Source organism: Onychostruthus taczanowskii, unplaced genomic scaffold (genome assembly GCF_017590055.1).
Source record: "Onychostruthus taczanowskii isolate IOZ18803 unplaced genomic scaffold, ASM1759005v1 scaffold9, whole genome shotgun sequence".
Taxonomy (NCBI): Eukaryota; Metazoa; Chordata; class Aves; order Passeriformes; family Passeridae; genus Onychostruthus; species Onychostruthus taczanowskii.
In genome coordinates, this window is record NW_024506993.1 from 14,998,395 (window position 1) to 15,021,693 (window position 23,299).

The window sequence follows — 23,299 nt, forward strand, 5'->3', positions numbered from 1 at the left end:
TGGATTAGATTCTATTCCATTGGATTGTATTGGATTGGAATCTATTCCATTGCATGGCACTGGATTGCATTGCATTGGATTCTATTCCACTGGATTGCATTGGACTGGATTGGACTGCATTCCATTGGACTGGATTCTGTTCCATTGGATTGAGTTGGACTGGACTGGATTCTATTCCATTGGATTCCATTGCACTGGATTCCATTCCATTGGATTGGATTCTATTCCATTGGATTCCATTGCACTGGATTCCATTCCATTGGATTGGATTCTATTCCATTGGATTCCATTGCACTGGATTCCATTCCATTGGATTGGATTCTATTCCATTGGATTCCATTGCACTGGATTCCATTCCATTGGATTGGAGTCTATTCCATTGGACTGCGTTGGACTGACTTCCATTCCATTGGATCACACTGCACCGCACTGCTGCGATGGCCCCCCACGCATAGCTAGTACGCATGCGCGTCCGGATGGGCTAGACCCCGCCTCCGAGAGCCATAGCCCCGCCCCGACAGCCTCAAGCCCCGCCCCTGTAACGGGCACCTCCCTCCTTTCTCTCAAGCCCCGCCCCCTCCCTCCGGGCCCCGCCCCCTATGCCCATAAAGGGGCTCGGGCGGAGCGCGCCGCGCCCTGAGGGGGTCGAGCCAAGATGGCGGCGGCGGCTGTGCGGGCCGGGCGGACGGCGGGTGCGGGCGGCGGCGGCGGCCGCGGGGGAGCCGTGACGGCCTGAGCGGCTGCGCCCCGGCGCTTCTCCCGGAGACATGGAGGCGGCGGCGGGAGGCGAGGACGGCGAGGAGCCCCCGCGGGAGGCCCGAGTCCTGGGCTCTGAGCTGGTGGAGACGTACACGGTGCGCAGCGGGGAGGCCGTGCGGGACGTGCGGGGATCGGGGCAGCGCGCCCGCCGCCTCAGCGGTGCCGGGGGCGCGGGGGAGGCCGGGCTCGGGGCCGGGCTGCCTCCGGCACCTGTGCCCGGCCGGAGCCGTGCCCACGCTGAGGACGGAGCGAGACATTTGGCACAAGTTTCCGAGGGGCTTCGGGGAAAGGAGCCGCGTGGGAGCGGGGCTCCGCCGGGAGAGGCGGCCCCGAGCTCCGCGTAGCCGCGGTCCTTTGGGAGAGGCGGAGGCTCCGTGGGCAAGTGTCGTGTTCTTGCCCGTATATATCTATGTGTATGTGCGTATGTTTATGGAAGATCGCTATCGAGTAAACACGGCTTTCAAAGCTGGACTAAACAGAGCAGAAAATCTTTCCTCCGCGTGGAAGTATCATAAAAAACCCTCTCTGATCTTATTTCCACAGGCAGTCAGATGATTTAGGAGAGACAGTTTTATTTTTACCCCACCAAAAAAAAAAATAAAATTGCCAGCAGTGTTTTAATTTGGGGAAGGAATGAAGCTTTTGATATATAACTTGTTTTTCATCTGGTCGCATTCTACCAAGAGTTAATTGGTCTGTTTTTCAGGAAGAAGCTCATCCTAAAGCAAACCTCAGTATAATTGCAGACAGAAAATGCCTCGAGCACACCACCCTTTAGTTATATAACTAAAAATGTTTTCTCCTTCTGCCTTATTTTAGTGTGATTTGAAAGACCTTTTTTTCGGTAGAATGCTCACGAATGACAGGCTTCCTGCTGTGCGAAAGAAAAAGGAAAGAGGAGCAATGGTTTAGAAAGAGAGTATTTGGAAAGTTGTGTGATGGATACAATACCTCATGCTTGTGCCTCTGTAAATGTATCCAGGGAAAACAGAGCAACAGGAGAGAGGTTTCTGAGTTGTTAATAGGACAGAGCTTTGCACAGGTGTGGCACATGAAGAGCCTAACTCCTTCCCAGGTGATGACTATTGGAACATGATTGTGGAAATGACTTTCAGGTGGTGAATTGCCATATTTACAGACAAAAATGTGTGGAGCATTTGGTGAAGGAGTTGACTGCAAGCTTGAAATGACTTTTTGAGAAGTGCCTGAGCTCATTCTCTTAGTTGCATGATGTGTACTCTCAGAATTGGGACCACTGCTGTTGAGGTGTTACTGGGGCTGTGTTAGGATGTGGTTCAACCCTCAGTCAGCTGAGAGGCACAGTGAGACCTGTGGCTGGGGGACTGGAAACTTCCATGCCAGGTGTGAACCAAGACTCAGCAGTGCTGGTGTTGAGAATTTCCATCAGTATTATGCAATACCAGTAAATGAGAAAATCAAGTGCATTCAGTTCACAAAATGCCAGTGTCATCTTCCCCCTTAGCCCTCTGGAAGTTATGGTGCAGGAGGTGAAAGGAGCTCCTTTGCTGCTTCAGCCTGCAAACAAGTGCTGTGGTAACACCCTTGGGTAACACCATTAATGCTCTGGATTGGGCTGGAGTTCAGGTGTGTAACTCTGCAGGTGGTGTTCATCTCATCAGCTGATGGTTGAGGATAACATTTTAAGCTGCTGCAGCTAAGCCCAAGGAAGTTTATTTTTTCAAGACCAGATTTCTTTCTTTAGTGGTTATGGAAGTACCATTCTACTTTAATGCCATTCTTCTTGGGAGCTTTAAAAGTACAGTGTGTGAAAGACAGGATTTACCAGCATTTGGTCCTGCTTTGTCTTGCTGCATTTTTGAAGGCATGTTTGCACTAAGCTTGCCTGTGTGTAAACCTCCTGAAGCTGTTAGCAGGACTCCAAGGCTGCTTGTCAGCTTTTATGAGACAGGCCCAAGCCATTAGAAATGTGGGAATAGATCTTTAAATGAAAGCAGAAATTTTACAAAATTTGTCACAAAGTTTTTGAAAAAAAAAAAAAAGGTTTTATGAGACAGGCCCAAGCCATTAGAAATGAGGGAATAAATCTTTAAATGAAAGCAGAAATTTTGCAAAATTTGTCACAGACTGAAAAGTTTTTGAAAAAAAAAATAGCATAGTTTAGTGTTCATAATTAGTTGAGTGGTGCCTAAGGACATGATAAAGACCTGCACCAGGACAGAGATTGTTAAATGGTGGTAAAGTCAGTCAAATTTGGTATAGGTAAGAAAGGAAATGCAGCTGTAGGAACCTGCATCTTTCCATTACCATGTGGTCAGGTGGCAGTGATCCTATTTACTCTTTGTTTTTAAAAGAGTTGGTTTTTCTTGTGGCATATGAGCTTCCTGTAGCACTCTGTATTTCAGAGCTGAGTGTCCATAGAAGGGGACTGTCATGACATGTGTTTGACAGTTGTGGTATCAGATCCTGTGGAATATATCAGGGAGCCCCACAGTTCTGTATAATGCTGAAGGTGCTTTCAAAAACTTGATTCTTGTAGCATGAAAGGCAAGGTATGGGTGAATCGATCAGGAAAAAAATACTGCACTGGTTGATGTGTTTTCTGTGAGTTAGTAAGGTGTGAGCATTTCTGCAGGGTTTCTCCTGGGTCTGCTGGTCCAGCTGATGCTGACTGAAGACTGGTTTTAAGTAGAAGGCCTCAAGGCTGTCAGTGCTTCGTTTGTTTCCTGCTATGCATTTGTTTGGCCTAAAATTGCCTTCCTGCTTTTCCTGGTTTTTGCAGCTGTTTTTAACATAAATACTAACTTTGATATTTAAGGAAATACTGTTGCTTCCTTGACTGGGTGTAAACTGACTACATGATGAGGCAGCAGGAGGAGATGTGGCTGCATCACTGCTCTGGAATTTGGGACCTACTGGCTGTAGTCACACCTGTGTCCCAGGCTTCCTGTGGAGAGCTCTGTCATTTAAGTGCTGGGTTGTTATTTGGGCTTTTTATTGTACTGAAGCATGTGCAGTGGAATGAGACACAATGTAGAAATGCCAGTTCTCCATGTAAAGCAAGGTAGGCAGGTTTTTGTACTGTGTATAGGAAGTGAACAAAAAGCAGTCTGGAATCACTGTTGTTCATTTAATGTCTGCTTTTAAAATGTTTAGTAGGTCTTTCAGCCCTCAGTATTTAAGAAGATGAAGGGATGCTGTTTGGTGATGTTTAACTGCAAAGAACTTGTAGAGGCTTGCTAGAAAACAAAATATATAGCATTGCAAATATGTCAAACACTTTACAAAGTAGAATGTACCTAAAAGAACTGATTTGTAGAAAGATCACAAAACTTTTTATACAGAAAGGTTTGGTAGAGACAGGTGGAGAAGGAAATCCTATGAACATAAAGGGCTTTATGTTTAACTCAACAGAAGTGCAGTTTGTGGCACTTCTAAGGATGGGTGGGGATTTCACATGGTGTATTTATTTATGTCTGCAAGAAAGTGCAGAGTGAGGATGTCATCATCTGTCTGTGTATTCCTTTAGCCCTTGGTGTGACAGGCAGCCCTTGGAGAACCTTAACTTCAGCTGTCAGCCTTGTCATATTAGTGCACTCAAAATTTCTTGGTGATGAAGCTCCTAAAGCAGTGAAATATCTAAGGGGATTTTTTTTGCTTTAAAATGATTTATTTCTATATTAAGACAAGTCTTAATATGCACATCAGCATATTGAATTTATATATTTATTCTTCAAGATAATGGCAGCTTGTGGATTGATGTGAAGTCAGGTGCTGTCTCTGCAGGCTGATGCTGTTTGGGGGGTGGATGTGTACTGCCTGCTCTGGCTGCCTTCTCCATGGGAAATGCTACAGCTTTTTAAAGACTTAAGGAATTGTATCAGTGCATGCAACACTCACTTTAACAGGTACTTTCCCAACCAGACTGTCCATTTCACTAAGTGCTGTGTTTCCAGATGTGGTCAGTGCTTGCCATTTCAGCAAAAGGATATTAAACCTTTATTACAAATTTTCTCTGTGTTTTATACAGGGAGGAGGGTGAGGTTGCTCACCTGGTGAGTTGTCAGTTGGGACATGTGAAGTTACTGAGTTTCCAGTGTCTAATCGTTGGTTTCATGCTTTGTGTACTCAGCGTGCATTGCATTTAGATGTGCTGCTTGCTCTGCCATAGTTTAGCACAGTCAGCTTTCCAAAAGAAGTGATATTTTTATTATGGCTTATAAATGTAGTACGTCTTTACTTCTAAGTTTTGTTTCTTGGAGTTTCTCCTTGCTTTCTTCGGGGTTATGAGGTGCTTTTGAATGCTGGTGTTATTTCTGTTCTGGTTTGTCAACAGCACAGTGATTAATCCTGATCTGCTGTTTCCCAACACAACATGACAGGAAAACAGGCACAGGCCTTAACTGAGTCCATAATTCTGTGTGGGCATTCTTCTGTGTTTTCAGTGCTCATGCCAGCACTGATGTGTCACTCACTGCGTGCTCTAGTCAGACATCTTGCTTTGGTTCTCTGTGGGGCTTGGGGTTTGTTCAGTGAGCCAGTGTCAGATGCTTACAAAAATAAAACTGGCATGAACTACAGTTCATGTCTGAAATGCAGGTGGTATTCTATTTAATGTTTGACATTGTGCTGCTCTGTACTTGCAGTAAGTGAAAACTGGCCCTTTATGTAACAGATTGAAACTGTTACTGATTTTTGTTTTTTCATGTGGGTTTAGCAACTAGATGTGTATCATCCTCATAGCAGCTATGAGTCAGCTCTAGGTGATCTGTGGTAGTAAGCAAGTTCTTAACTGTATTAAATGCTTTCAAGATTTGATTACATGTTGGTGTTTTCCCCAAAGAGTATAGTTGGACTGGATAATACAGTTTATTTAATTTGCTGCATTCAAGTAGCTGTGGAACTGGTTTTGCAGAGCCTTGTTTGTTTTCAGCTTGTGTTTTAGCTTGTGCCTTTAAAATGTTTTTGGGATGGCTTGTTTCTGGCATATCTAAAGGCAGGATGAGTTTCCTGCAAAACCAGTACTGTTTGGTCCAGAAAGTCACCTAGAATGAAAATCTTTGTTTGGTACATGCATGGCTAAAAATACTTATTTTTGTATTAGGCAACGTTGGATTGCTTTACAGTAACTCTTAGGAAGATGTCTTGTATGCTTTACCCCAAAAAGAATAAAATAGTATCCACCCAACCAAAGGATTTGTTCCGTTTTCTCAAGGGTTAAGCTCCAGATTTCTGCTTAACTGAAGTGACAGCTCGCTGCTTGCCAAGTTCCTCTGCCCATTGTGGAACTTGGTAGATGGAAGAAGGGATGCTGCTGTCTCAGGCTTGTGCGTAGCTATGAGAACCAACTCCAGTTACAGAAACTTTTGGAAAAAGAAGTGGCTTGGAGCCCTTGGTCATTAACCTTTGGGTTGCAAAAAAACCCAAAAAGCCATTGCTTTACACTGAGGCATCTGCTTGTTCTCTCATTAACCTTTGGGTTGCAAAAAAAAAAAAAAAAACAGCCATTGCTTTACACTGAGGCATCTGCTTGTTCTTGCTGTGGAGCACCCTCGTGAGTGAGATCAGGCATCCCCCATCAGCAAAGCCCCCTCAGACCTGGGGTTAGCATTTCCTTAGCTCTGATTCTTGCAGAATATATACCCACCTTACAGTGCTGCATCAATCAGCAGGTCTCACAGGCAGCTTCTCTTTAAATGTTTTGCTGCATCCTTACTTGAATTTCGTCCTTTCAGGTGTACATTATTCAGGTCAGTGTTGGCAATCATCAGTGGACAGTCAAACATCGTTACAGTGATTTCCATGACCTGCATGAAAAGGTAAGAATGTTAAAACTGTGACCTTGGTATCTTACAAAATTTGTGCAGTTCTTGTATTTCTGTTTTACATAATTTCTTTCTTCAGTAAAGAGAGAGCATGTCTGCCAGATGCCATCTGAGCTGCAGTCTAAGTCCTTTTTGTGATAACATTGTTACTTGCCCCTGTTACACTCCCCCCTTGAACTGGGGGAGGTTGACAGGACAACTTCAGTCCTGTGTGGAAGCTGTGTCAGAGAGGAGAGTTCAGGCTGGAGTCACTGAACTTTTTGCTAAGAAGGGTGTTTATGATCAGCTGATTTGGTGACCAAAGTCTCATCACGGTGGATGATAAAAATGTCCTTAAAGTGGCATGGGATATTTACCAACCAGTGCTGATAAAAAACAAAAATAAGGAAAAGTTTGCTTTATTCAAGAGTGTTCTACTTTCTCAGAAATGCACTGGTTATTTTGTTGTTTTATCACATTTGTTGCATTCTGTCCTGGTGTACTGAGAGTGATTCTTTGAGCAGACACTGTTATTACACCCTGATCATTCCATGACAAAATGTTCTTTCTGAAAATACCTAATACTTTGAAGGCAGTAGCTAAATTTACTGAAGTAATTTTATTTTTGGATCTTCCCAGCATTAGGCAACATGCGCTTAATGTGTTCCATTGCATCTTTTGTGTAAGTTCAGACCACATGTCAGGTATTAGCTCTGGTCTTTATCTTTCAGCTTGTTTCAGAGAAGAAAATAGATAAAAATCTGTTACCTCCAAAGAAGATAATTGGAAAAAATTCCAAAAGCCTTGTGGAGAAAAGACAGAAGGAACTGGAGATCTACCTGCAAACTCTGCTGCTCAAGTTCCCTGTTACTGCGCCAAAAGTTTTGTCACACTTCCTACACTTTCATTTATATGTAAGTTAAGTTTTTAGTGTCTGAATAGAGGCCTGAGTCTCTTTCCCTAATTCTCTGACTTGGAGAGAATTCTGTGGAATCTTCATGAGTTTGCCGAAATAGTTCTTTTTAACATTTTGCACAATATAACAAAGCATATTTTTAAGATTTTTGTCACCACTTTTTATTGCAGTAGACACTGTGCTGGGAAGTAGTGTGGGCAGGGACTCTAAGAAGAAAAAACAAATGCTGGCAGGAGAGTTGGAAGCTGTGAATAAATGTGAGGCTGAATTGGTTAGGCTGAAGTCAAAAGTGCTGGCTCTCAAATGAACATTGCATAATGGATCCACACCCCCCTACTTAGTGGCTAATGGCTGGAGATGTGGTTCTCACTGAAACAGTTTGCAGTAGCCCAAATGAAGAAAAATTGATGCTTCTCTGTGGAAGCACAATAATGGAGTGGCCTTTGGAGAAATAGCTCCAGCAGACAGAATGTTACGGTAAGGATACTTAAAGCAAGAAGCAATTACTTGATTTCATGTTCAGATTGCAATTTGTTCATCTCTTGTGTATAGTTAGGCTTTTTTTGCAATATGGCATCATGTTGTAAGGGGGAGAAGGAATTTCATCAAAAGGAAAAAGCACTGGAGAGCTGAGTGGAAAGAAGGAGCAGTAACTGCTTTGGGCTGGGATGTTTTGAGAAGGCCCTTCAGGGTTTCGTAGAAAAGCTTCAGAAATTAGTCACAAGTGATCCATTAGTGTTAATTAAGTTTTAGCAACAAAGGAAAGCCTGGTTTAGTTATGTTACATGAACATAATTACCCTGGTGAGACTTCAGAGTTTCTTAGATAAAAATAGTAGAAGGTTTATTCCACAGTGTTGCTATTGCCTTGCAGACTTGAGAGAGAAACACAGATTTGTTACTATCAAGCCCTCTGAAATGGATTTGAGGTTTTAAATTCATTCAAAATGTCTGACAATGCAGGGAGAATTCTGTTCAAATAGACCAAAATTCCAGCGATCACCAGCAAATTACATAATTTTTCTGTTCTGTGCTCTATCTTGTAAATGACGTCTGTTTCATTAAAGTTTCAGTGTTGTAACTTCCACATGGTTTTTATGCAAGCAGAAGTTCTTCCTTGCCCCTGACTTATTTCTCAGGACTATTTTTTTCCACTTGTAATCTTTTTTTACTTTTCCAAAGAGCTAGCAGTATTTGGATATGAATGCTTCCCTGTTTCTAAACTGCTCTTGGATATTAAGAACAAAGATGTTGCTCAACCTGCATTTCTTTGCTTTAGGGGGATTTGACTTAGTTGTAAATTCGAATGTTTTTTGCTTGGAACTTTAGAGTCATTTTAAATATTTACCAAAAGTGTGTTAATTATTCAGGAGAAAAGCTAAATATTTACCTCAGTAATTCTATTGGAAAAAAAATACTTTTCCACTAGAACTTTGGTCTTTTAAAATATCTTCATTACCAGACAACCCATGTACATACTGGCGCCATTATAATCCCTGATATTGCCTCATTAATTTATGTAGGAAGGCTACAATTTTTTTTGTCTATTCTTTTTTGCAGTATTTCCAGTAAGGGTTATTTAATTTCATTTCCCAGGTAATAGAACTAAATGGAGTTGAAATTCCAGGCATTGATACATTAAACTCACTTTGAAGCCTTTAGTTGTTCTTGGATACAGCCTAGCAAAGAGAAACAGTTGCATGTGACAGCAATGTAGAACTTTGTTACTTTGACATTGAAATGGATTTCTGCAGTGATATGGGGTTGCTTATTTTGTTGCACGGTCTTTGTCATCTTAGAAGATTGGGTTTGCTAACTTACATATAGAAGGTTTTGCAGGAAAAGCATTGAGTACCCACAAACTGCTGTTCAGAGGCACGTGCAAACAATGGACTTCTGTGGGTGTGATGCATTTAAGTAGTTACAGCTAAGACAGAAGTCTCTTGTAGATCTGACAGAGGAATAGAGTTCCTTTTTTTTGCCTGCTAGTCACTGAACAGTCTAAGTCATAATCTTGTTCCAATTATAAATGTAGAAAAAAAATTTTGGCTCTGTGTCCCAGATGACAAAAGAGATACAGAGTAGAGTTTTCAATTCAGTCTGTGCTTGCCAGATGAGTGTAACTGGCTTATTCAAATGCGAATCAGGATTGTTTAATTTTGTTTGGAATACAGCTTTGAGCTTGTTGTTCTCAAAACTATGGCGTGGAGACTTTGTTCGTCCTCAGTGAATGGGGTTTCAGTTGCAATAAGAATGTGATGTTCTAAAATCCTTGCCTCATCAAATGAACTGAGCTGTCTGCTGCAGATGTCCTGTGGATGTATTCCCTTGTTATGAATCATGAGGTATTTGTCAGCAAAGTAAACTCATGAAATATTCATGTGGCAATGATCCATAATATCTGTTTATGCTTTGCAGCTACCTTAAAATGAGATGTTTGTCTAGGAGAAGCTTTACCCTTACACACAGTTTTACAAACGTTTTGTGGGCCTTTGAAAGGGAGCTGTTGCAAGTGCTCAGAACTATTTCTGGACTTGCACAGAGCATTTGCATTTTGTGGAGAGAGGTGTGCCCAGGTGGGAAATACTTGTACTGATGTTTCTGCACCTGCAGATTCAGAAGGTACAAATCCCTGCACTGAGAGTTTTCAGCCTTTCATGCTGGAGCCATCAGTGCCAGGAATGGAGGTGGAGCACCTGGATGAGTTCAGGAGGGGGAAGAGGATGATGAGGAGGGGTTTGCATTACTTTGCAGCAAATATAGTAGAGTTGAAGTCCAGAAGACTACTTACTTTTTCTATCTCTTTTTTTCTGTAGACCTGTTAATCTAAAGCATTCTCTGGTTAGTGATATTCTGAGGAAATGTTGAGTGTTTGAGGCATTAGAATAATGTTCAAATTTGGAGAACACTACATTTGTAATATTTTCTTCAAAACAGAACTGTCTTCCAAGTTGGGCTAATGATGGCTAGTAATAAGTTGTTCTAGTTGCTGCTGCCCTTTTATTAATGTGTGCAGAATGGGATTAATTAAGTAGTTCACTGTCTTTCATCTTGGAAGTGAAAATCATATGAAATAAAACAATGCCAAATAATTTTTATGAAGCATTTTCAAATTACAAACAAATCTATAAAACAGTCACCCCTGATTTCAGTTAAAAAAAATAACAAAACAGTCCTCTACCACAGCAAAAAAAGGATACTTCGCTGAAGGTCCAAATTAAAAAATTGGAACCATAAGTATGCAAATAACACTTATTGCAATGGTTTGTTGTTTGCAGGAGATCAATGGGATCACTGCTGCATTGGCTGAAGAGCTCTTTCACAAAGGTAAGGAGCTTGCAGTATTTATCCAGGAATGTTTTCCTCTCTGTTCATGTGTTCACATATCTTTCATATTTTACCTCCAGACAATGGGAGATCTGGTCTTCCATATTCAACTGATACTTTTTCTCCCCCTTCTTTCTTTTTGTCTTTTTCTTGCTGCTTGCACTTTAATTCAAGCTGCGTTTTGTGAGGAGCTGCAACAGTCTTGCAGCCACTGTTGGAAAAAGATATTGGTGAATGTATGGTTGTAAAGGGCCTCCTAGTCTGTGTCCTTAAGAGATAGGATGTGGCAGTGGTGATCAGGAGCTTTTGCTAAGCTGTCTATCTCAGTGTTTTAGTGTAACCTGTAAGGAAGCTTGGTCTGTGTCAGTGAGTCCTGACAGGACTCACTGTGTATTAAATGCAGGAGATCACTTTACATATCTAAATATTGTTCTTCCAGAATTCAGGAAACAGGAGACCTTCTGGTCAGTTAATTTAAGGGTGTGCTTTTCTGAGGCTGGCAGATGAAAATTAAATGCTCTTACTGTAACTACAACAGCTCTGTCTGCTCCATTAACAGCAGGAGGCATGTGAAAGGATTAATCCCTGCTATTTTTGCTTTGAAGGACATGCAAGATGCTACTTTATAATTCAGTTGGCTGAGGCGTGGTAGGCATGATAGGTGAAACAGGTTTCAGGATGTATTCCAGATTTTCTGGCAGAAAGTTACCTTTAGGTGAAGCCACCTCAGAGAGTCCATACAACAAATTTTGGAATATCTTAAGGAAGCTTGTGAAGAAATCTTTGCTGGCTTTCTAGTGCCTGCAGTCTCACTGATACCAGAATTTATGTGTCCCTGACTGCTCTGTATTGGTGGAATTTTCAGTAATGTATGTGCAGCTGGACTCTTGGACTTGCTCCCACTGAAGCTGAAGGGAATTTTACTCCTCAGAGCATTTCTGAGAACTCTGCTTATCACAAAAGCTGATGCTTTCTTGTCCATGAAGTCAAGCTGATGTCCCTAAAAGGGAGAAAGATATTAATTCCATGTGTGTGTTCCAGCTGCTGTAGCCTACAGCCAGCTAATGGTTGCCTTCAGAGAGGCTTTTATATGCTGCTTCCTGCTGTTCCTACTGTTAAATTGGATTGTAAAATTATAATTAGATAAGGAATTCTCTGTTCTGGGTATTTGCTTTGGTACTAGCATGCAGAAAATCCCCATACTTTCCAGAAAACCCACGTTTACTACAATTCTGTATTTAGGCAGCATAGCAAAAGATCTGAGGTCTGTATTTTAGATAGCAGGTGCTGTGTTTTCTTAATAGAAAAAAATCTAACTGCTGTAAACTTAGATATATCGCAGAAAGAGTTTACGTTATGTAAAGGAACTTTGACTCCAGTCTTGTTGAGACCGAGGGAAATTTGCCATTAATTGCATTAGGAACTTTGGGCCTGTATCATGAGTGCCCACGTGAATACATGAATTATTTTGGTGTTAAAAAATATTTTGCTACCTCAATTTTCATCTTAGAGTATAAATGACAAACATGTATCGTTACATTTCCCATGTACCATTTAGTCCTGTGTAAGCCTTGCAGCACTGTGTTTGATCCTAAGCTACTCTGTTTTTCAGGAGAGCAGCTCTTAATGGCTGGAGAAGTCTTCACCATCAGGCCCTTGCAGTTGTATGCTGTCACTCAGCAGCTGCTGCAGGGCAAACCTACCTGTGCTAATGGAGATGCCAAAACAGATCTAGGGCACATTCTGGATTTCACTTGTAGACTCAAGTATCTAAAGGTGAGGTCAATGTTAAATAGGTGTTTATGCTGCCAACTTTCAATCCGTGCTGTCCTCTAGCCAAGGTGTTTGCTGTGTGATGTGGTCTCTTCAGCAGTGCCCTCTGTATAGATGCAGCCACAGAATCTCGCTGGGTGCCAGTAGGGATGGGTAAAGAAATAAATATTGACCTCTGTAACCTTACTTTCTTTTTAAGCACTATGGGTAGGCCCTGTATGTGAATGCATGTGCATATGTGCATCTATATAAATCTTGCCCCCTTTCTCACTGTCTGACTGCATCTGACAGTTAAAAATAAAACCCTAAAAAGCTCCTCAGTTTCATAGATGGTCCTGAATTTTTAGCTAAAATGCCATTTCAGAATAAATGTAAAATGGCCTCAGAACAGATAGTTTTTGTCAGGAGACAATTTGACTTTTTTTTTCTACCAAATAAATGAATTAGACTTTCCCTAAAGTAATTTTTAACACTGCTTGCTATGACTCAAAAACTCATTTTAGCCCCTTTATTGCATGAGGAGCTGCCTTTTAACTCTGTCATGTATTCAAAGCTGAAATCAAATGGTGGATCAGGGAAGCAAAACCACAGCTGTGCTGGTGTTCCTGGGGCTCCTCAGTTGCCTTTGTAATACTCTGTATAGAATCCTCCAAAGGGAGGATTTTCTGGCTGGAGAAGAGCTTATTGTTTAGAAAAAATCGGCATCTGCAGAATTTCTAGCCCTTCTGAATGCTTTTGAGTGGGCACATTCAGAACTTGTAAGATACATAAAACCAGAGAAAACCCTTTGAATTTTCTCTCAAAATTCTATTCACAGAAACATAAATGAAACCACCTGCTTTTTATGCTGCTGGTATGCTCTGAGGCCAGAATCCTATGACCATATGGAAATACCAGATGCATTTTTATTGTTGTATCAGTGTAATGCTTGTTTTCTTCAAACCCATGTTGTCAGTGCCTTGAACTTCATCCCTTGTAGTGGAAATAAAGACAGTGCTAACTTGGAGGGTTCACAGGTTTCAAGGAAGTTGTTTTCAGTGAATGTAAATCTGATTTTCAGCTAAGAATGGAGCCTTGGTCAGCCTTGCTTATGATACTGCTTTTTGCATGCCCCATGTGCTACAGAATGCAAGCACAAGGTGGCACTTCAAGTTCAGTGCACTCAGCTGGAGCAACTAGTGTTCGTTTTCCTGAAGAGTTAACCTGCAAGTGTCATGAATCATTTCATATTTGAAAAATTGCTTGGAACTTTGGCTGTCTTTCCAAGCCACTGCCCTTGGGCCATTGCCTGTGTGAGACGGGAATGGGAGCAAGTCGGATTGTGTGCACTAACTCAGTTCTTTAATGTCTTAAATGCCAGGTCACTGGAACAGGGGGACCTTTTGGAACCAGTAACATTCAGGAGCATCTCTTGCCTTTTGATCTGTCTATTTTCAAATCACTTCATCAAATAGAGGTAGGGCTGAAATACTGCTCATAAATGCATAGGTGCTCTGCAAATGCCAGGCCTGCTTCCTATATCTCAGAATTGGTGATTCTCTGCTTTGATTTGCTGCTGGAATTGGGGAATGCAGAGTTTAAGAGAACTGTTTCATTTGTGAAGCAATGTTTTTTCACAAGTTTTGGAAATAAGGACACGATGTTTAACTTAGAAGACCTTGCACTGTGTTTGTTTCCAAAAAACACAGTTTCCAGTTTTCACACAAAACCTATACCTGAGTGCCTTTCCACTGCCTTAAAGAACTAACAAGTGGTTATGGTAGGATCCCCTATTACAAAGTGCTTTTTATTTGGAAAAAAAAATACATTAAGTATTTGTGAAAATGCCCTGGTATTAAATTTGTTAGTGAAAGTGCCCTTTTGGGTGTAGTACTGCTTGCTTGATAATTTGCAGATGTTTTTCATTGCTCTGCTTGCAATATAAATACCTAGGTTTCTAGCAGTTTTCAGTGAGTATTTTTTGAAATACCTTCTTGACCACTTCAGGTCTTTCCAGAGAGAGACAGACTATCCAATGTTGTCACACAGTCTGTACTGTCTGCTGTACTTTTTCTAGTACACTAATGCTGTTGTCTCGTTGATATGAGACAGTTGTTGGTTGAGAACTGAAGTGTATTTCTGATGTCAGTGGTTTATTGTCATTCTCATACGGGAAAGAAACTACAATAGAGTGAGAGAGTCTAACACAGCAGAGAGGATATTGCAGAGTTGTATCAATTTTCCCCAATTCTGTGAGCATGAATGTGAGGAAAAAAGATTTTAAATCTTGAACACTTTTGAAATGGTATGTTCATGAAAGGTTTTGGATTGACTGACACTAGATGAACACTTTCATCCCAAAGTAAGCACTGTCCAAAAAGTAACAGTGGTGATCTGGGAAGAATTTTTTCAAGAATGAAAGAGATTTTTCAATCTCTGTCAGTTCATTGTGGTTTGCCTGGTACACCAGCAAATGTTCCAGCTCTCATGATTGCACAATGTGTGTGACTGTCTCAGAGAAGGACCTGGACAGATGCTGTAGCAGATTTTCAGTAATGTTGTTTCAAATTAAGCTACAGAAAAAGAGACTTTGTAATCGTAAACTTATTCTGTATAATTAGCTGATTACAGGTCATTAGATTAGTTTTCTCACATTCTAGGCATTTCTTTTTTCTTATGATAAAAAGGACATCTGATACCCAAATGAATGTGTCTGCAGGTACAGTCATAGCTTGAAATAGATCTCTTTTAGGTAACAGTAAAAATGCTGTGACCTGTTAAATCACCTTGGTAATTTCACCTTGAATATGGGGACAGGTGGAAAGTCAATATATGTTTGAATTTCACTTTTCTCTAGTTATGTCTCAAATTTCTTGCTTTAGCTTTGCCAAGTGTCAGTGTTTCTGACCTGATAATCTCATGAGATTTTAAGGAAGTGCTGTAACTACTTTGCAGATTGCTGTAGAATCTGCTGTTGAAGCTTTCCGCTACCTCTTTTGTGTCTCATTTGTCTGTCCTAACATTTCTGACTTTGTAATGTGATGTTTTTTTAATAGATCAGTCATTGTGGGGGAAAGCTTATCAAAGGGCTGACTTCATCAAAACATGCTCTGGCCACTCTGAGTGTTCGATTTTCAGCAACATCAATGAAGGTAAGAGCAAGTTCCTACTTCTGGTGAGTGTTCAAAGCATGTGCAAAACCAACATGCACAATGGGGAAATATCCATTTAGAGTCCATGGAGTTTTCTGCACTGCCTATTGCAGATTCTGTTTTCAAAACCATGGAACTCTAAGGGTTTTCTAACCTTACAGAATCTCAGGTTTCAGTGAGGGAAGTGTTTGGATGTGTCCCTTCACAGGGACGCCTTTGATGCTTGCTTATGTGGGTTTGTTGGCATAGTTTCCAAAACCATTAGTTCTCCCTGAAGATGTAAGCCAAATGTTGGTGTCCTCTTAAACAGGAAATCCTGGTGCCTGAGGCCTCTGAGTTTGATCAGTGGGAGCCAGAGGATGCACTGGATTCAAGTTGTCCAGTGACAGCAATTATCCCAACCTGGAGAACTTTAACAACTTTGGATATGAGTCACAATAGCATCTCTGAAATTGATGACTCAGTGGTAAGAAGTATTTTTAATTTGTGGGAAAAAAAAGTATGACTTATCTGTAGCACACATACACAGCAAGGATTTTGGATTTGCTCTACTGCTTTTTCTGGAGAATTTTCAGTTGCACTTTGTTGGTTATCTACCCAAGTTAATGCTTAGGAGATTTGTTCTGTAAGAACTTTATTTCCTTTGCTAAAGGAGAATACGGAATTTTGTGTTCTGTAGGAAACATTTCCATGAATTCTCACTTTTTGAAACAGGCTTTTACTGTTTGCCTTGGCTGTAGAGCCAGTTAGAATTTATTTTTAAAATTTTATTTAAAAGAAAAAACATCTCATGGCTCAACTTTGGAGTAGTTATCAAGGCTGAAGCTTCCTGTATATTTAAAAACTTATGTCTTGGCTGCCAGCTTTCTTGACATCAAAACAATAAGAAAAGCCTGAAAACAAAATTTAGAGTATTTTGCCAGTATTTTAGTATTTTGTTTTGTAAATCAGATATTTTAAAAAAAATTAATATTCATCACAAGAGCATGGTAAAATATGGACATAGCTTTTTACTTGAGCTACTCTTGTGAAGCAGGAAATAGTTACATGTGTAGTTCAACCAGACATCATAGACTTGGAGCATAATTATCTTGTTCATGATTTTTTGGGATGTAGATTTATGATGCTTCAGGTCTGTGTACAGGTCTTAACTGGCCTGTCAATGCAAATCAATTCTGAGATTACAACCAAAATAAAGCAGATGCAAAACACTGATGTCAGAATTCAGCATCAAGTTCAAGGTTTGAGACCTCCAAAAGTAAAAGGATTTCTGAGTTAAAATGCATTTTGTACAAGTTTGTGTGACCTTGTAGTTCTTGACTGGTGTAATCAGTAATGGACTTACTCTGGATTTGGTTTGTGCTACTGTCTTTTAGGTTTGTGTGTAGCATAAATCCCCTGGTTTATCTGTTTGATGAGACCAAAGCAGCATTAGCGAGTTTGATCTATAGTTAGTGGGAATAAACTAGGAGAAATTATTTGTCTTCAGTAAGAAAAATTAAAACTGAATGATGCCCCTCAGAGTAACCTGGTTTTCTTAAGAGAAGGAGTCAACTCTTTTATGCCCCAGATCACACAGAATGCTTTCTTAATGCCAGAAGCTGGGAAGAGAGACTCCTTTCCATTGCTTTTGCTGGTCAGCAGATACTGAAGGAAGTGAGGCCTGACTTAAAACTAAAGTTAACACATGTTTGGTTTTTTTTTCCCCTTCTAGAAATTAATCCCAAAGATTGAGTTCCTGGATTTGAGTCACAATGGGGTGTCTCTGGTGGAAAATTTGCAGGTAAGTGATGCATTTGAAGGTGAATTTTTTCCCAGCTGCCTGAGACCTTAGAACACAGATTTTCATGCTTCAGAATTTTGTTGCTTATCTTCATGGAAAGTAGTTTCAGCCCAAATAGCTGCTTCTTTGTAACATGAAGTACTCTTTTAGTGATGCATTTCTTAACTACTCCTGGATATTTTAATTTCTTTGCCAATATTGACATACATTTAGTTCTTAACTAAATTCATTCACTGCTAGCTGTATGCCTGGGTTGGTAAAAATGCAGTGGAGGAAATTCCATTTCTACAAGCTTTAACCTTTGTAATGAACAGTTTCAGGTCATGTCTTTCATGCTATGTAGTGTCCAGCATGAAAACACTGTTGCACAATAAAATGAGCCAGCCATAAGATAGCATGTTTGTTCAGTTTTAATTGGTGTATGACATGAATTTTCTGTGCTCTTGCAGCATCTCTACAACCTTGTTCATCTGGACTTGTCCTACAACAAACTTACATCACTAGAAGGTGTTCACACAAAACTGGGAAACATCAAAACTCTGAATTTAGCAGGAAATCAGCTGGAAAGGCTGTGTGGTCTTAACAAACTGTACTCATTAGTCAACTTGGATCTGAGCAACAACAAAATAGAACAGGTAACTGTTGACTTTTGGTGTCAAAATGTGTGTTAGATCAGAAGCCATTTCTTTTAGTGGATCAAGCTGCAAATAAATAAAAGTGGCGGTAGTGATTTTTCCTGGTTGTTGTATGTATGTAATCTATGCAAGAAATGCTCAGCCTGTGTGCTCATTTTCATTTTGCCAGTCTTCATTCATGCTTTTATTCTCAAATGCTTTCAGATTGATGAAGTAAAAAATATTGGCAACCTGCCATGCTTGGAAAAGGTGATGTTATCCAGCAACCCGCTGAGCATCATCCCCGATTACCGCACCAAAGTCCTGGCTCAGTTTGGGGACAGGGCCTCAGAGGTGAGCCCCAGAGCTGCTCTTCTCACCCTCTGTTCTGCCTGGGGAGGGAAGTGGTACAAATGTTCTGAAAACCCGAGGAGTTTTTAGTGTGCATTGGAGAAAGTGTTTAGAGAGTGAAACCTTACTAATGTTACTCGGCTGTGCTCCTGTAAATTAGTAAATGAGATTTTACTCTGCCCTCACTGGGTAACAGACTGTTAATATTGAAACACTGTTCTGCTGGAATGGTGTTAAACTTACCAAACGTTGCTGAGTTTGCATTAAAGTGATGTTAGCTCAAGGTCTAATGTGGTAATTGCTTCTTTATAATGGTTACAAAGATGCACATGGTTTGCATTGAGCTATGGTAATTTTTGATTATTCCATTAATAAAAATTGGAGAATGCCTCGGTTTCAATGCTTTAAATATTTTAACTTACTTTTTTAGGTTTGTTTGGATAACATTGTTACCACAGAAAAGGAACTAGACACAGTAGAAGTGCTAAAAGCTATTCAAAAAGCAAAGGAGGTGAAATACAAACTCAGCAACTCTGATAAAAAGGTGAGTCTGGTGCTGTGAGAGAAGTATAATATGCAGCTTACAAAAGCTTACAAAATTACTTCTACAAGTTAGATTTACACAGAATGCACTAAATTTTCCTTAGCATTAAAATTTGTATGCCTTGTGTTTTAATGTGGTATGAACTTTTAATGTTGCCTCTTTTACCTGTTTAGTTTTCAATGCGTTTTTGGTAGTTATTTGACCTTCTATTTGTGGGCTGGCTTGGGAGAGAGGAAGTGGGAGGAAAAGATAAAATTACTTAATAATGTACACAGTGAATTCACAGTTGACTTTAACAGCCATATTTTGTGTCTTACACAAGTATTGCAGAGCTGTGATTTTACTGCTTGCATTGCAGAGTACATTGCAGAGAAATTACTTCCCCAAACTTTCTTCCTCTGGGTATTCAGCAGTGAGAGAGAATCAGAAATCTGAATTCTCCTTGCCTTCCCTCATACCTGGCTGTGTGTTATGTAGTTGGTTAGTCTTGGTTTGGAAATCAACGTAGGGACAGAAGAGGTTCTGTCCCTACAATGTAGAAATCCTGGTGTCATTCTTTTGACTTGTGACACTGCCAATACAGTGATTAGGCAGTGATCAGAATAACTTCTCTAAAAGAATTCTTAGTGGAATTCCACCTAGTGTGAAAATTGAGAGTCTTAGAGGAGGTGACCACCCCCACCACTCCCCACCAAAAAAAAAAAAAAAAAAAAGAGAGGAAAAAAAAAAAGCTGGCACTAACTTTCCTTTTACTAAAATTGAGAAAGCTTCTGTGGACTTATTTTAGTTCAGGATCTCATGTGTCCTGTGTATTTATTTTTTTTTCTTTAATTGCTGCGTACTTTCTTTATTAGATCAGTGAGGACTCCAGGCTCACTGCTGCCAGCTCCAAATCAAACTGTTCTTCTCTTACTGTTCGTCCTTCCTCTCCCTCTCTGCCTCGTCCTGTCAGCTCCAGCCAAGGTAATCATGTATGTATCGTGCTGCTGGGCTGAGCCTCTTGGTTCTGCTTTTCTAAGCTGCATTGATATACATGAATATTATGTGCATGGATTTAGGGCTTTCAAGACAAGCACAAAGACATGGTAGAATTGGCTTTGAAAGTGAAAGTTGTACAGAGTGTAATTCAGCAAAACTGGCCTGTAGTTTCCAGTAGTGGTTAAATACCTGGAGTCAGAGTTTGGGTACAGGACTTTTTACTGCATCCTCCTGCAGAGGACTAGATATTATTTCCAGGTTTAGAGTCATGCCTTAATGGAAAACTGTGGCATAGAGAGAAATATTTTAAAATTGCTTCATTACCCATTCTTGGTCTGCAAAATGTGAGCTCAAACAGCATATGTTCCATTAGTGCTTTTTGCAAGAGCTGCACTTCTGTCACACCAGGGGGAAGATAGAGAAAGGAGATGAGTAAAAGACACCTGTGGGATTAGTGTTCTGGCTGAGCTGGTGATTTCAGCACATCTGTTGTGCTCTGTAGTACCTGCTGATCTCACCTCAAGTTTTTTACTCTGTGTTTCAAATGAATGTGCCTGCTGCATTAGGAACTTAGAAGAATGACTTGACTTTCCTCTTTAGCCCACAGGGTTGACTTATGTGAATATTCAGTTGTGACTGAGAAAAAGAGATAAAAATACTTGCTGGTTTTGGCTTTTGTCTGATTGAAAAGTGCAGTAGAATGTGCACAGTGAGAGAATACTTGGTACACAGCTAAAAGAGCAGGGTTTGTCTTCTCAGTTTCTTGGGGTGGCACAGCTTCCTCTTACCATTAATCAGTGGATTGGTGGATAGGGGAGAGAAGTATCCCTGAGGAGCTTGATCTTTGAAAAAAGTCCATTGCTGTGACTTCTGCAGAATCAGCAGAGGTTTCTTAGTTCACTCTAGAAAAATGAAACTGTTTTGACAGCATTTGATTGAGGGGCAGACACCTTGATAGAGATTCAGTTGCTATTTATGTACTTTGCCTTTGTAGCCCTTCTAGATAATTTTTCATCTGCAGAAAAAAATGCCAGTTTTTCCAAAATTAAGTAAATGCTTGCTTTAAAATATTAAGCACTTGATAAACTGTCTCAGTCCTGTAACTATGTAACAACCTGCAGTTTTATACAGGGCTTGCTGTAAAAATGTGTGTCAGCAACCCCTGGGACTGTTTAAATTATTTTTCCATCAATTTTTTATACTACAATAAATGTTTAGGAGGAGCCAAATCTTGGGAGAAGAGAAAATATAGATCTTTGTAAAGGATTTAGGAGTTCTATAGAGTGGTATAAGAGTCAAGGTTTATTTCCTGTAGTCCTTTTCCATAAGATTCCTTCAGTAGAATTTTGGGGAAGGCTTTTATAAATAATGGGAAAATGAAGACTGTCCAGGCTGTTTCTCAGCTTCAACAATAAAAATTTATTATTTGCTACATATGTAACTATGAAAGGTTGTTTTCAAAATACCAGTTTTGAGAAATCTCTTTTAAAGAAAATGGAAATATGCTAAGCAATTTGTTTCACTGTTAGACCTGAAGTCATAAATAATGGAATTAATTTCCTGATATGCTGTTTCTATGAATTGTTTTCTCTGCATTTTCTAGACACCATCTGTTTCCGTAACATATTATTCATACTTAATGTCATTGGGAAATGGCTTATGGAAAAAGATTAAATATTTATGTAGGAAACAGAAAATCAAAAATAATGCTGTCATGTTCTGGTTTTCCTGTCAATTTGAGTTTCCTTCTTGCTAACACAGTATTTTGTTCAAGTGATAAATACCTCTTGTGTTTCCTCTGACCATGAGATGTCTTAGTGTAATCTGCTGAATTTTACCATCAATCCAGAAAGATACATACAGGCTTTTTATGCTCGAGCCAGAAGCATATTCACACTGTAATTTTGTTGATTATTTTCATATTTAAATACTTGAGCTTGCTGGCTCAGTGGCAATACTAAAAATCTGTTTGATCTGTTGTGTCAGTTCGATGCTGTGAATATCAAAAAGTCAAGTGTCCCTGAGAATGTTGCCTTGTATTCACTCATGATTAAGTTTTTACTGATGATTCAGCTTTGAACCCTTGAAAAAGGTTCCAAATAAGGTGAGATAATATCTTAAGAGGCATTTGAGAGATCAGAGCTTCTAAGTCTGGTTGAAGGTTGTAAACAGATATTACAGATACTGTTCAATTGAAGCTTGCAGAAATTTGGGAGTGTGCTACAAAGTTCATGAAGAGTGCTCTGCCAGCATAGCAGCTGACTAGTTCTGTTAAAACTGAGCTGTGTCAAGATTTCTTACACCAGAATTTGAGATTCAAATTGATTGTTAGTTTGAGAAGGTAGCTGTAGCAGTCTTCTTTCATTAAACTAATATTCTACTTGCTTTTTTGTCCTAGCTATTGTGTGAAGATCCTCTAGCTTTAATGATTTATGATTAGATCTTGTTGATACAGTTTTAATTCCACTTGATTGGCAGATACTATTAGACATTTATTTTTGCTTTTCTTCAGTGATTTAAAGAGCTGTTTATATTTATTCTAGAAATAATTTGTGAAGAAACAGTCCTAGCCAGCAGTTTTTTGCAATCCAGTGGTTCGACTCCTACAGACCATACAGTTCCCCAGAGATGCTTTGAAATACCAGACTCCAGATGTAAAATTCAGGTAATTGCCACACTTCTGTTTATATTATAGTATTTTAAAAACCTTTTGCAAACTTACTTCTGATGTTAAACTTAGATTATCATAGTAATCCATAGCAAGGGTTTTTTTGGTTCTCAGAGCTATTTTACTGGAAAAGGAGGCAGCCCCAAATTTGATTCAAGGGTGTTTGGTCCAGCTTACAAATTAAATGCAAAATCCAAATTTACCAGAGAACTGTTGCCACTGTGGCTTAGAGATGTTTACCCAGTACTAGTATAACATAATTTAGTAGCCATTTAAATGCTGAGTGTAAGAATTGTGTCTTATCACATTACAGTATCAGTTTTTGAAAGGTGATTCTCTTGCTGGTAGAGTGGAAGAATCTTCTCCCTGTCAATAGGGAATGGCCTTAATTTGTCTTCTTCAGTCTTCTCCTGTCTGATAACTTCTGGTTTGTGATTTCATTTGTGGTATTGGAAGCACTCTTCATATGCATGGCTTCAAGGAATAAGACAGGAAGATTTGATGTCTCTTCCTTTGCTACCAGTGTGGTTGGTCTTTGTCAGGTTCCCTTAGTGTTTGGCTTCATGTTACACTAATTCAGTGAAAGTTTGTAGAGTGCTGAAATGCCAGTGTCACAGGTTGGGTCTGTTCTCAGGTCAGCAGCAGAGTTCATTCTTCTTCTGCCTTAATTGAA

General features: G+C 40.0%; 1 protein-coding gene across 5 annotated transcripts in view; it reads left to right on the forward strand.

Annotated features, from left to right (window-relative positions):
* Nucleotides 1-626: 626 nt before the first annotated feature.
* NISCH (nischarin) overlaps nucleotides 627-23,299 on the forward strand; it is a 29,725-nt gene continuing 7,052 nt past the window's right edge. Inside the window, exons 1-14 of one of the 5 annotated variants that reach the window (XR_005954177.1) lie at nucleotides 627-854; nucleotides 6,474-6,557; nucleotides 7,274-7,456; nucleotides 10,736-10,784; nucleotides 12,397-12,560; nucleotides 13,918-14,013; nucleotides 15,593-15,688; nucleotides 15,999-16,154; nucleotides 17,403-17,471; nucleotides 17,921-18,106; nucleotides 18,311-18,439; nucleotides 18,867-18,980; nucleotides 19,835-19,951; nucleotides 22,502-22,623. Coding sequence is in view for 3 of the 5 variants with exons in the window: in XM_041425533.1 (XP_041281467.1) it covers nucleotides 768-854; nucleotides 6,474-6,557; nucleotides 7,274-7,456; nucleotides 10,736-10,784; nucleotides 12,397-12,560; nucleotides 13,918-14,013; nucleotides 15,593-15,688; nucleotides 15,999-16,154; nucleotides 17,403-17,471; nucleotides 17,921-18,106; nucleotides 18,311-18,439; nucleotides 18,867-18,980; nucleotides 19,835-19,943; nucleotides 22,502-22,623 (1,644 nt within the window). In the remaining 2 variants the exon portion in view is untranslated. Of the gene's footprint in view, nucleotides 855-6,473; nucleotides 6,558-7,273; nucleotides 7,457-7,590; nucleotides 7,936-10,735; nucleotides 10,785-12,396; nucleotides 12,561-13,917; nucleotides 14,014-15,592; nucleotides 15,689-15,998; nucleotides 16,155-17,402; nucleotides 17,472-17,920; nucleotides 18,107-18,310; nucleotides 18,440-18,866; nucleotides 18,981-19,834; nucleotides 19,952-22,501; nucleotides 22,624-23,299 lie in introns of those variants that run through there. The other 4 variants (XM_041425533.1, XM_041425531.1, XR_005954178.1 and 1 more) reach the window with 4 other exon arrangements.